Here is a 13987-nt window from a genome sequence, read left to right as displayed (position 1 = left end):
ATATTGAGAAAGACATGAAAAAATAAAGACACAAGGTGGATGAAGCAATATATTTTATTGGATCAACTTCTGGGCCAGCTTTCAAGCTAAACAGAGCTTTCTTCAGCTCTGGGAAGGCTGAAGAAGAGCTCTGTGTAGCTCAAAAGCTTGTCTCTTTCACTAAATTTTTCCAGTAAAAGATATTTCCTCAGCCACCTTGTCTCCCTAATATTCTGGGAACAACATTGCTACAACAACACTGCAAACAAATGAAAAAAATAATTAAGCATTGTAAGTAAGACATAGCAGAAGGTAAAATGTACTCCCTAGATTTTGTCAAGAACACTTTTGTTCAAAAGTTGATCACAAACAAATTTAATGTTGTATATTGCTCTTGTTGCTTAATGAAGATACATTCAAATATATATTTTCACTGCAGAGTATTTGGAGTTGCTCACGGAGCTAGGTGGGAAACAATTTGCCCTTCCTGAAAACACTTTTGAGAGTTCAATAAATGTCCTGCTGCACATCAGGATGAAACTGAGAATTTAAAAAAATAAAAAATTGTGAAAAACAAGACAGACCCACTCCAGACTAGCAAATAGCCCAGTGATTGGGGGACTCGGCTGTGATGTGAGAGACTCAGGCTTAAGTCCCTGCTTCAAAACAGAAAGAGGAATATGGATTGCCCACTTCCCAGGTGAGTGCCCTATGCACTGGCCTATTGGCTAATCTGGGCTCAGTTGTTTTGATCCCCCCAAAAAGTGCATCCTGGACCTGAGAAACCCTCCCAATGAAAGTTTCAACAAAATGAAACATTTCTTGCAAAGTTTCGTGGTTTCAATAAATTGGGATTTTCTGATGAGATACAGTTTCATTGAAAAAATTCAAACCAGCTCTAGTTGCTGATAACTAAAACTAAACTTAGATGAGTTTGTCACTTAAAACAAAATAAATAAACTCCATTAGATTTGAGTCAGGTGAGTCTGAATTATAAGGTAACACACTATCTATTACAGGACACATTCTTCACTTAACAAGTTGGGAATTTACAGGTGTTAAATTAGCCACAGGAGAGCTCTTCCATGGTTCTCTGAACTCAACAGGAACATACTGAGAATAACAGGAGAAAAAATGAGATATTGAATATACCTAGAGAATTCAAACAAAACGTGGTCTCTAATTTATGCCAAGATCTACGTCCATGCACGGTTTTATGCAAATCAGAGTTCATTCACTGTGTGCTTTAATTCTTCAATCAAAAAAAGAAATGAAGAAAATGAGAATTTTCCTGCATTATAGCTATAATTTTCTGCATAAATTAGACAACTATTAAAATGTTTTATTTTTGTTTTTAAAACATGATGCTAAAGAGTGATAAATATTCCAAGCTTTCACTTCTTTCTCAGATAAATCTCTGATTGAAGTTACTAAAATACACCAAAGCTTTGATCCTGCTTTAGGATCCTTGTGCCCATGCAGAGGCTCACTGACATAAACTGGACTTCCCACAGATGCAAGGATCTGTATTAGCCAGGCATGGTGAAGAATCAAGTCTAACTTTCTAATCATTAAGGTCTCCAAATTTTCCACTGAAACTGTTTGTTGACAGAAAGTTTGTTTTCAACTAAATTCATTGTTTTGTGAAAAGTGTCTACTTTCTGCAGAACATTTTACCTTCTTAAAAACAAAACAAACAAAATAAATTATGGCTGAAAACCACAACTTTGATTCAGAATTGGTGCCACTGCAGTTCAGGTGCCTTTCTCCTCTTTGGGGCAGGGTCCCCAGCCAGACCACATCTCCCATGATGCATCATTGTCAAGGAACTCTCATAATGGAGTGCAGCTGTTCAGAAAAAATAAAAACCATATAGCTGCATGGGAGTTGTAGTCCAGCTAGGGAGCCCAGCCCATGGAAGAGAATGACGCCGTGGGTCATCCGAAGGAGAACTCCCATGAGGCACCTCAGTGGCATTTGCAAATCAAACATTTTGGCCTTCAACTGAAAAATTTCAGCTTTTGGCCAGATTTTTAGGGTTTTCTGTAGAAAAATTAAACAAAAGCGACTTTTTCCTCTTTTTTTATTTTGTTTCTCCATGGAGGGTGTTGGGAGAGACATTTTCAGATCAGCTTTACTCCAAATGCAAAATGACTCCAGTGGGCTTTTCGGGCATAGATATCTTACAGAATTCATCTAGTAAATATAATTCATCCCAGTTCAGGGGACCTGCAGGAGGCCCTTTGCTTCATTTAGGTTCTTCTGAACAAATCCTGCATGCAGCTGTATATCACAGTAAGTCCCTTGGCAGAGGAACTTTATAAGCAAAGGCAGGATTTAGGCGGTGGGTACACAGGAGGCATGCGTCTCTGTCCACCGCAAATCTTAGCTTCTCTGGAACCGCTGTGCAGAGGGGGAAGGTGGGGATAGTAGGTAAGGGCAGGTAGGGGCAAAGCCAAGGTGAGCCATGTGATTGAGTAAATTGAAATCTTTGTTTCTGTGTGGCTTCTCCCTCGACATCATAGTAGCAGCTAGGGACTGGCTCTGTTATTTAGAACCCGGCTAAACATTGTACCTAAATAACCAGAGACTGATTAAGTTTTAAGATCAAGAAACATATCACCTGATTCAATAATTATTTGTGCATGAAATCATATACTGGGGAAAAAGAGGGAGAGAAAGGAGGATAGAGAAGACTTCAAGAGCCTGATATTAAAATTAGATTAAGTTGTATGTATGATTACCTCAGTAACAAACTAAAATCCAGTGGTTGTACAAATGATTGGCCTGTTTGCTGTACTGGCCTTTTGTGTGTGAAGTTTTCTGATTTGCAAGCGCAGCTGTGGCAACCGCATGTGCAAGTTAGGAATGCAATTTTAACAACCAGGCTGTAAATATATTCTAACACAGTATATTGACCTAGAGATGATTACAATTCACCCAGAAAGTTTTGTCCATTTCACAGGTCCTTTCAAATAGGAATACAACCTTTCAAGAGTTTTGTTCTGGTGAAACAGGAGAGACGTCGACCCGAGCAGCGTCCTTGCTAAAGCCACAAACAATGAGGACTTGCTACTGCTTGTCATTTCTGTTCTGGACCTCTATGCTTCATGTGGTTCACATGACACCATCCCCCAAAAGGACTATCAAGTATTCACAAAATGGAAGAATACTGGGGTTGTCACAGGACGATGGGAAAACCCTGCACCGCAGCAAACGTGGCTGGATGTGGAATCAGTTTTTCTTGCTGGAGGAGTACACAGGTTCAGATACTCAGTATGTGGGCAAGGTAAGCTTTGCATTTAAAAGACCACAGACAGTTGACAAATCTGACAAGTGATGCTTTGCACAGTTCTTCTTACTTGATTTCTTATATAAAACAGGTGGTCTTATTTTCTCAACAGCACTAAAGCAAAGCACACATAATGTATTATAATTTGAGCAAGAAGGGTTAGGAACTGGGAGGCGGGATGTAGTGATGAAACGGGAACACTTCAGCCTAAACATTACTAATTCCTGGTTAGACAAACACACATTTGTAGGGGTGTTTCAATCACTGTATCATTTCAAGTCCATGTTCAGTTGTCAAGGATAAATATTACAAGAGAGAATTAAAAGATAGGTTCCTCAATGACAGCCAATGTTTTGTGATATTTGCAATTATGCAGAGATATATTCTCCACTAGATGCACACAAAATTCCATTTGTTAATAATGAAAATTTTATCCATGCACAGTGGAGACATTATATTATTAAGAATGGTGGTTGAGAAAAGAAAAGATCTTCAGCCTTTTTCCAGCAAACAAACTCTAATCTTTACTTAACGGTCTGAAAAAAAAGTGAGTCATCTTCCAGCTGTTAGCTCCAACAGCATCCCTGAATTCTAACTGCATCTTTGTGATTCCAAGTTGGCCTCTTGCCTTTCCTGGTGATACTTATATCAAGGAGTCTCAGATTTACAGTCTTTGCTGTGCCTCACCATCTGCCCTGATGTTCCCTGTTTTCTGGCAAGGCCTTCACAAAAACAGAAATCTGTGTCTTGGAAAACCATTTAGAAAACCAGTAAGTAGGAAACTGCAGCAAATTCTGACCTCAGTCAGACAGGTGTGGATCCAAAGTAATTTGATTGACTTCGATAAAGTTATGACAGTATAAATCTGGAATAACTGAGATCAGAATCTGAATCTCTCTCTCTCTTTTTAAAAAAGAAAATGTATCTATGAAGAAAGGGACAACTTTGTTGAATCTACAGCAGATGGTATGCCCACCTCACCCAGTCATGCATTCTTTCAATGCCCAAAATTCCCACTGACTTTCAGGAATGCACTACCGGACCCATAAAGACACACCCCATACTATGTATTAGCCTTAAGACCTGAGATTGTTTCATGATCTGACAATGTACATGATTCTGCTCTCAGTGTAAAATGGGATAATTCCATTTCAGTCAGTTATGTTATCATAAAAATGGTGTGAGAGGTGTAGCAGGCCCAAAGTGTGATAAACAGGAAAGTCATCTAAGGGTTTTTTTGGTTTTTTTTTTTCCTTTTTTTAAACAACTCAGAAAGCAATATCTGTTTTGAGAAAAGCCTAAGTCTCAGTTTAGTATTCTCTATCTGAAACTGATGGCAATTAGCAAATTGTGTTACATGTGAGGAGAGAACACTTTTATTCAGACTCATGGGGATGAGTGAGTAGCAAGAATTCCTAGCCAGCCCTTCTTTAATATGGACAGACACAAACTGAAGGACTCTTAGAGTAATATAATAATGTTGTACTAGAAAGAGAATGAAATGAATTCAGAAACTCTTATTGTAAGTACACTTGCTAGAGGATCAGATAGTTGACAAAAATTAGTATTTATTTTGCTCTATAGTGGATTCAATTTCTGATAAGTCCCACTGAGTAATGTAGAACTACATTAGTGTATTTTGCCTATGACATAACAATGTGTTAGTAGGAATTGGCTGGGACTGGATTACTTGGCTGTACTACCTGCTTGCATGTGAAAGATGTCTATACATTTAATGTTTAATACATCACACATAGGTGGGCATTATGCTTTGATGTCACTTAAAATTTTGACCTGACTTCTAGCTGTGGATTCCCATTTACTTTTAGTGCAGCACCAACTAACACCAATTTTGTGTCATCACTTCTGAACACACTTGCACCATATTCCACAGAAACTTTCAAGTGCCTCATGGAGTCTCAATTACTGGGATTCCTCTGGAACACATGGAACTTCTCGTGCCACTTCTTTAAAAGTGATGAGAGAGCGTTTGTTCACAAGAAGGCTTGCAAAGAGAAAATATGCTATGAGTACTGGTATGAAGCTCTATTTGCATTAAGGAGTCACATCAGAAGTGCTTCAACGGCCATCTCCTAAAAGCCATATGTGGCTTGGGAGTTGGAAAAGGAAGGAGGGAGGTTTTGGCAGAGAAGTAGGAAGAACAATAAAATAAAATCAACAGTATCCATGAGAAGGTGGAAGAGTTGGTCGTAATTGTGGGGGCGGGAGGAAATAAGCAATCATCCTTATCATTCCCTATCTCCAGCAGCAGCTGCAGCTTCCACAGGGTAGCAGTACTTCCCAGGATCTGTCTGCAGAGTGTGTGTGTGTGTGTGTGTGTGTGTGTGTATGCGCATACGCACCCATGTGCATTGTACACTGTGTAGCCTTTTATATTATTTAAGTGAATTTTGTAATGTGGTGTTACACCACCGTGGGTTCAGCTACAGTTTCAACAGAGTGAAAGTCACCTCTGCTACTCGCTTCAGATTTAGAGTCTCTAAGAACACATAAAAACCAAGGATGGTGACTACACATACATTTCACAAGTATAAGGTCTAGTCTGTTTTTACAACTTTTATTAAAGTTACAGTTAAAGTTATGATTACTCATGCATATAGAAATCCTATAAAGCCCTATGAACAAGTTACAAATATAGTTATGCTCACATCCATAACGATATTCTTAAGGTCTGATGGATGCATTGCTAATTGATCATTTGTAGAGGGATGGTTCCTGCTGGAATTTTCAATAGGGAGCTCAATTTTCCTAATCTGGGCACCTTCTTTTTATAATGTGGGTCTGACTATACCTCATTAGCATTTACAAACATATTGTACCCTGCAGTTAGGGCATGCATTAGAGAAACGTGACTGCTGGGTATCTTGTAAGCAAAACAGTTACTCTCACTGTGGGTTTTTTTCCCCCCCAATATTGCCCCTTGGTAGATCTTTTCCCATAATTTTATGGTATAGAATTATTCTTCGGTCACTTACTTATCTCAGCATTTCTTATCTGTAAGGCCTAAAATAGCTAAGCTAAAATCTTACAGGCCTCAGCTTACAGGTCTTTGTTTCAGCCTTCCTTACTTAGATACCTTCTACATAATTATCCCTTCTAACTACTGATCAATCTTATACTTCTATAATCTTACAATTTAACTCTATTTAGCACACAATGATTATATATGACATAACATGTGAGTTAATCATAACATCACACAATAAATTAACAATAAACTAAAGTCATTGGCTACAACTGCTACACTAAAGCAAAATATAGTCAAACCCATCTCTTCACACAGGCACTGCAGTGAATATATGCAAGTTATGTAACAGAATCAGAAGCCGTGTTATTATTTGCCACATCACATAGAAGGCATCACATCATATCACACAAGAATCAGGCCTAATCCTTCACTCACTGAAGTTAATGGGAATGTTGCTATTGACTCCAGTACGTGAAAGATGGATCCCATATTATGCAATGTCATGTAAGAGGATTCAGGACAAGAACTCTGCCAAAAGCAACAGGAGTATTAGCAGCAATATGTCACTCATACAAGCATGACAAAAACATATGAACCCTCCTCTCCACCATCCTGTGACCAGTCAAGAGCATTCACTGCATCCTCTGTATTCAAAATCCTCCCGTCCCAATCCTGTTTTTGCCACTCAAAATGTATTAATTATACTGATATTTCTGTACAGCACTGTGGTTTGCCACTAACATACAGGCACACAGAATCTGTGTTGGTGGGGTCCTTCTTATGTCTACTTCATAGCAAATGCATGTGGCTTAATCATACATTCTTGGCTCATGCAGACCACTTGCTACTTCAGAGCTATGAGAACCTCTCTTGTTCACTGTGTACACTGGTAACCAGGAAATGTAGTTGCTAATGGGACACTGTTTAATATTAATACAGCAGGGGAATCCCAAGTTATTACAGAGATCTGACAATACACTTGGCGGTTAGAACCAAGCAAGAACACAATTATTACAAGCTGTTTGTAACAATAACTATGTTAAATCTTGACTGCAGTGACAGAAAACAGGTATGAGTCAATTCAGTCAACATACTTGTCCTATGTAATGTTGTTTATAGGATGGATCACAAACACAACAATTACCCAAATTTCCCTGTCCTTAAGCCTAGTCCTGAGGCTATTAATTAAGATAATGGTATGCTAACAGATCATGCATGTCCTACCAATTATTATTATATTGCTTTTGTCAATGACAGTGGAGAACGGTAATATGTGATAGAAAAAGATCAGTAAATTCAGTTAACACACTTGGCAGATATAGGAAATATTGTTGAAAAAGGATACATATATATCATATTTAATATAGTTGGCCAAAACCAGGGCACTGGGTAATTAACAAGATAGGAGACACAGACCATAGTGTATCTTTCACAAGTAGAACATATATGCCACATGCAATTATTTTGTATCAATTGACAAGAGAAAATTGAATGTAAATCTTCAGAACAGTCAATATATCTGCCATGTGTCTCTCTCCCTTTTCCCACACACTTGGTCAGAAAAGGATCCATGTATTTTTTTCAATCTGGGATCTACATATTTAGCCAAATATAACACTTGTCCATTGACAAAAAAAGAAAAGTTTAGAATGTCCTAAAATTCTCTAGGCTCACTCCTCTCTCACTTTCTCTCCTGAGCTTCCCATTCCTTTGCCCTTGAAAAGATCAAAGGCAGACTAAACTAACCTTGCCCTTCTCTGTATTCTTCTTCATCTCAATTATATTACGGTAGTGCCTAGAGGCGGCTGCTGCTGCTGGGCCTCATTGTGCTAGGCAGCGTATAAACATATAGGGAGAGACAGCTTTTCCCCCCAAAGAATTTACAATCTAAATAGGCAAAGGTAAGGCAAGCAGAGTCACAGAGCTGATTAAAGGCTAGGCCATCCAAACTGGGAATAGAAACATTAACATGTCACTTAAAGTGACCAGTCACACAGAATGACTAACTAGTATCTAATACCAAGATGAATAATCTCATTATTCATCTGAGTAATCCACAATCTTAAATTTGTTAAATACTTGTGAATAATGAGCAAAGCTGTCAAATTCATTTGACAATTCTCAAACACAATAGTAATGAATTGTTCACAAAGAGTTATTCACCGAGCTATGTGTATAGATTTCCTTGTAAGAATCCTAACACAAACACCTTTAGAAGCGAGGGGGTCAATAATTTTTTGTGAGTTATTCTGGGGACAATAAAAATATTGAATACAAATCACACCCATTGGGTCCACAGGTCCCAAGGTCTCCTTTCCCCTCTACAGGGAAGGACCAAATATTCCCAAAACTCAGTTCCACATCCCCACACCCTATCTATATGCAAGGGTAGGGATAGAGCAGATCCCCTGACTTCTCTGCAGGGACTATGGAAATTGCACTGCTACTATTATGAAGTCCTATATAATTTAGCAAGGATCAAATTGATAGGGTTCTATAGAATTTACTCTGAAACCTACAGAATTTAATAGAGAATCAGATCTGTTCTATAGTGGATTTTTAACCATTCTATAGAATTCCATGAGACATAAGTCTCATAGGGTAGACAAAAAGAACCTAGAGAAAGAATCACATTCTCTATTAAATTCTAAACAACATGTTCATAAAGAAAGTGAAATAGCCAGGAGGAGAGGTGAGGCATCACCATCCGGGAAAGACTTGAGGCCCATGCAGTTTCCTCCATAAACTGCTTTGTTTCAGTCCAATGTTCAGCCTCTGCAGTGAGTAAATCCCCACTACAAATCTCTGGATTTCTACAAGATCATATAGCTCTCACCTCAATAATATTTTTAAGTGGCTAATTATCTTCTAATCAGTATTTTTCTCTTACAGTCCAAAGGAATATTGAGTAGGTGCAGGCACTTCATTAGGCCTCTGAAATCTAGCTCTAACTTGTGCAGCTTGGACCCAGAGCTGCCCGGGGGGGGGGCAAGTGGGGCAATTTGCCCCAGGACCCGGGCCCCACAGGGGCCCCCACGAGAATATAGTATTCTATAGTATTGCAACTTTTTTTTATGGAAGGGTCCCCCAAAATTGCTTTGCCCCGGGCCCCCTGAATCCTCTGGGCAGCCCTGCTTGGACCCTGCTATCCAAAAGGTCTATCGAGAGCAGTTTTCTATAATTTGGGCTCACACGTAGCCTAACAACATATTGATTATAAAATGATGTATTAGTTTCTATTCTTTCTTTCACTAACTCTTTCATGCTCTGGGGTAGGTTCAATTTATCTGCTGCACATATTGCTGCCAAAAGCATTTCATGTGAACTTTACCCACCATCCACTACTGCCTAAGAGAAGAAGAAGATGTCTAGATTTAGCCAAATCTCCCCAGAAAACATTAAAACAAACCCCAAAGCATGCATCCAATAAAAAAAATAAAGTGCCCGTAAGGACTATATTCTTTCAGAAAAGGCAAAGCTAAAGTAAATGAAACCAGGTTATGATCAGATAGCCTGTTAGTGACAATTACCTACATTTTCTAAAGACAATACTGAATTCAGGTTCCTCAGTTTTTGGGCGGCCAACTACACAGCCCTTAAATGGGCCTGATTTTCATAAAGTTATGGGGACCCAACCTCTTAAATATCAAGCCCCTAATAAAGGAGCCTCTAGGTGGCCAAACATTCCAACAATGAAAGCCACTAGTAGTTCTCGAAATTTTGTCTATTATGACTCACAGTAGCCAAGGCAGCTGCGTCCTGAGCACCGCCTTGTGGCTAGAGGTCACTCTGCAGTGCCTTGCTAATAACTTCTCCCTCAGGGTATGTCTACACTGCCATTAGACACCTGCAGCTGACCTGTGCCAGCTGACTCAGGCTCCTGCAGCTCAGGCTTGAGCTCTGAGACCTTCCCACCTCACAGGATCCTAGGCCCAGGCTCCAGCCTGAAGCCAAACATCTACACAGCAATTAAACAGCTCCTTAGCCCAAGTCAGCCGGCATGGGCCAGCCGCGGGTTTTTAACTTCAGTGCAGACATACCCTCAAAAGGCTCCATACAGAAACTCAGTGCAGGCTTGTCTTGTCCATTCACCACCCTTTCTCAGAATTTATTCACATAAATAAAGCTCTGAAATAGAACTCAAAGTCTCAAATCAAAATCCATAAGTTTTACCCTCTTGTTGGGTCACTCGTATCTGTAGGGAAACCCCATGACCCAGGTCTTCCTGCTGGAGCCTGTTTCCTTCCAGCAGTCTCCAAGTCACCCTATTTCCAGGCCTTCTTGCATCAGGCCTTTCCTGTTTTGGCAGGCCACTCCCTGGATGGAGTCTCAAGTTTCTGACCCTGACTTCTAGACCCTCTGGTATCACAGTCATCCCTGCAGGAGCCTTTCTTACTACCTGCAATTTCCTAAATTTTCATGTTCATTTCCATTTTCCCCTTTCCTTCCCCTCTCTCCCCCCCTTACTGCAGTCACATGCTGCCCTTCACAGGGAATTTCCTGACTCCAATGGGTTAGCCCCAGGCTCTCCAGTCCAGGGGCAAGCCACTCTGTTACAGTCACTAGCAATACATTTCCGTGATTTTTTCAAAGGCATAAAACATGTCCAGTCTTGTTAAGGACACTGCTTGTATTGATGCTCAACCAACTATATTGTCTCAACTTGAGAGTTAAAATACCTTAATAGATCAAGGACATTGGCTTGAAAAATAAAAGACAGCTACTTAGCAGATAATGGGTGAGGTTCTTGATGATTTCTATTAGAACCCTCATAAACTGTACAATTAAAATCACCCCCTAAAATCTATTATAAGATGGGCAGTCTGATAAAAATCCACTCAGGTTTTTAAAGAAGAATCCTTTCTTCTTCTCCATTGTAGAGATAAATGTCACTCAAAATGTTGATCAAACTATCCCAAACCATGAATGACCTGTCCTTAACAACTTTCATGGCAATGGATGAATCAGACTTCACTTTTCCTTAAAATAAAATATCAACCCAACCAACACTTATACTGAATCCCTGGCTAAGAAAATCCTCTTCTCTTCATTCAGTTAACCAGTCATTTTGATTCATGACATTTGCATGTGTCCCTTGTTTAAAAACAAAACATAATAACCCCCTTAGAAATTAACTTTCTTTTGCAACAGATATTCAGACACAACCATTCTTTACTTTACGTCTCTGCACTTGTTAGCATTCAGAGATCCACAAGTAAGATGGATTACTATAGTAGCACTTATGATAACTTTGATAAGAAGTGTGAGAATACTTACATGGGGAGATAGATTCAATGTTTGTAATGGCTCAGCCATTCCCAGTCTCTATTCAAGCCTAAATTGATTGTATCTAGTTTGCATATCAATTCAAGTTCAGCAGTTTCTCATTGGAGTCTGTTTTTGAAGCTTTTCTGTTGCAAAATTGCCACCCCCAAGTCTGTTATTGAGTGACCAGACAGGTTAAAGTGGTCTCCTACTGGTTTTTGCATGTTATGATTCCTGATGTCAGATTTGTGTCCATTTATTCTTTTGCGTAGACTGTCCGGTTTGGCCAATGTACATGGCAGAGGGGCATTGCTGGCACATGATGGCATATATCACATTGGTAGATGTGCAGGTGAACGAGTCCCTGATTGCATGGCTGATGTGATTAGGTCTTATGATGATGTCACTTGAATAGATATGTGGACAGAGTTGGCATCGGGCTTTGTTGCAAGGATAAGTTCCTGGGTCAGTGTTTTTGTTCAGTGGTGTGTGGTTGCTGCTGAGTATTTGCTTCAGGTTGGGGGGTTGTCTGTAAGCGAGCACAGGTCTGTCTCCCAAGATCTGTGAGAGTGAGTTATCATCTTTCAGGATAGGTTGTAGATCTTTGATGATGTTCTGGAGAGGTTTTAGTTGGGGGCTGAAGGTGACAGCTAGTGGTGTTCTGTTATTTTCTTTGTTGGGCCTGTCTTGTAGGAGGTGACTTCTGGGTACTCATCTGGCTCTGTCAATCTGTTTTTTCACTTCAGCAGGTGGGTATTGTAGTTTTAAGAATGCTTGATAGAGATCTTGTAGGTGCTTGTCTCTGTCTGAGGGATTGGAGCAAATGCAGTTGTATCTTAGAGCTTGGCTGTAGACAATGGATCGTGTGGTGTGTCCTGGATGGAAGCTGGAGGCATGTAGGTAAGTATAGCAGTCAGTTGGTTTCCGGTATAGGGTGGCATTTATGTGACCATCACTTATTAGTACAGTAGTGTCCAGGAAATGGACCGCTTTGTGGATTGATCTAGGCTGAGGTTGATAGTGGGATGGAAATTATTGAAATCATGGTGGAATTCCTCAAGGGCTTCTTTTCCATGGGTCCAGATTATGAAGATGTCATCAATGTAGCGCAAGTACAGTAGGGGCATTAGGGGACGAGAGCTAAGGAAGCATTGTTCTAAGTCAGCCATAAAAATGTTGGCATACTGGGGGGCCATGCGGGTACCCATAGCAGTGCCACTGACTTGAAGGTATATATTGTCCCCAAATGTGAAATAGTTGTGGGTGAGGACAAAGTCACAAAGTTCAGCCACCAGGTTAGCTGTCACATTATCGAGGATACTGTTCCTGATAGCTTGTAGTCCATCTTTGTGTGGAATATTGGTGTAGAGGGCTTCTACATCCATAGTGGCCAGGATGGTGTTTTCTGGAAGATCACCGATGGACTGTAGTTTCCTCAGGAAGTCAGTGGTGTCTCGAAGATAGCTGGGAGTGCTGGTAGCATAGGGCCTGAGGAGAGAGTCCACATAGCCAGACAATCCTGATGTTAGGTTGCCAATACCTGAGATGATGGGGCGTCCAGGATTTCCAGGATTATGGGTCTTGGGTAGCAAAGAGAATACCCCTGGTCGGGGTTCTAGGCATGTGTCTGTACAGATTTGTTCCTGTGCTTTGTCAGGGAGTTTTTTTAGCAGATGGTGTAGTTTCTTTAGGTAATCCTCAGTGGGATCAGAGGATAATGGCCCGTAGAATGTGGTGTTAGAGAGCTGTCTAGCAGCCTCTTGGTCATATTCCAATTTATTCATGATGACGACAGCACCTCCTTTGTCAGCCTTTTTGATTATGATGTCAGAGTTGTTTCTGAGGCTGTAGATGGCGTTGTGTTCAGCATGGCTGAGGTTATGGGGCAAGTGATGTTGCTTTTCCACAATTTCAGCCTTTGCACGTTGACGGAAGCAATCTATAAAGAAGTCCAGTCTGTTGTTTTGACCATCTGGAGGAGTCCACGCAGAATCCTTTTTTTTTTGTAGTGCTGATAGGGAGGATTCTGTGGGTTAGTATGCTGTTCAGACTTATGTTGGAAATATTCTTTGAGTCGGAGACGTTGAAAGTAGGATTCTAGGTCACTCAGAACTGTATCATGTTCGTGGGTCTGGAGGGACAAAAGGAGAGGCCCTGAGATAGGACAGACTCTTCTGCTGGGCTAAGAGTATAGCTGGAAAGATTAAACAAGCAAAGTATCGTTCATGCTATATTGCATGCAGTGCCAAAAAAGGAAAAAGAAATAGAAGTCATGGGTGGAAGAAAAAGAGTGGGGAAAAGGCAGGGGAATAGGCACAGGGAAAAGGGATGAAAATGAAAATTGTCACTGTTTTTCATAAAAAATAAAAATGAAAACATAGTTCTATTTAAAAAGGTGCAGTACAAATATGTCTTCAAAATATTTGAATTTTTTATTTTCTTTTTCAACTTGTTCTGTTTTT

At 40.1% G+C, this 13987-nt stretch overlaps 1 protein-coding gene across 2 annotated transcripts in view; it reads left to right on the top strand.

Moving 5' to 3' along the window:
* The first annotated feature begins 3040 nt into the window (after positions 1-3040).
* The window catches only part of CDH9 (cadherin 9), a 79144-nt gene continuing 68197 nt past the window's right edge, over positions 3041-13987 (top strand). Inside the window, exon 1 of one of the 2 annotated variants that reach the window (XM_024203418.1) lies at positions 3041-3268. In XM_024203418.1, the coding sequence (XP_024059186.1) occupies positions 3041-3268 (228 nt within the window). The remainder of the gene's footprint in view (positions 3269-13987) is intronic. The other variant, XM_024203427.1, reaches the window with a different exon arrangement.

The sequence above is a fragment of the Terrapene carolina genome, unplaced genomic scaffold (assembly GCF_002925995.2).
Source record: "Terrapene carolina triunguis isolate 2854851 unplaced genomic scaffold, T_m_triunguis-2.0 Scaffold53, whole genome shotgun sequence".
NCBI lineage: Eukaryota > Metazoa > Chordata > Testudines > Emydidae > Terrapene > Terrapene triunguis.
The sequence above is the reverse complement of the archived record's forward strand: the minus strand, read 5'-3'. Positions and strand labels throughout refer to the sequence as shown.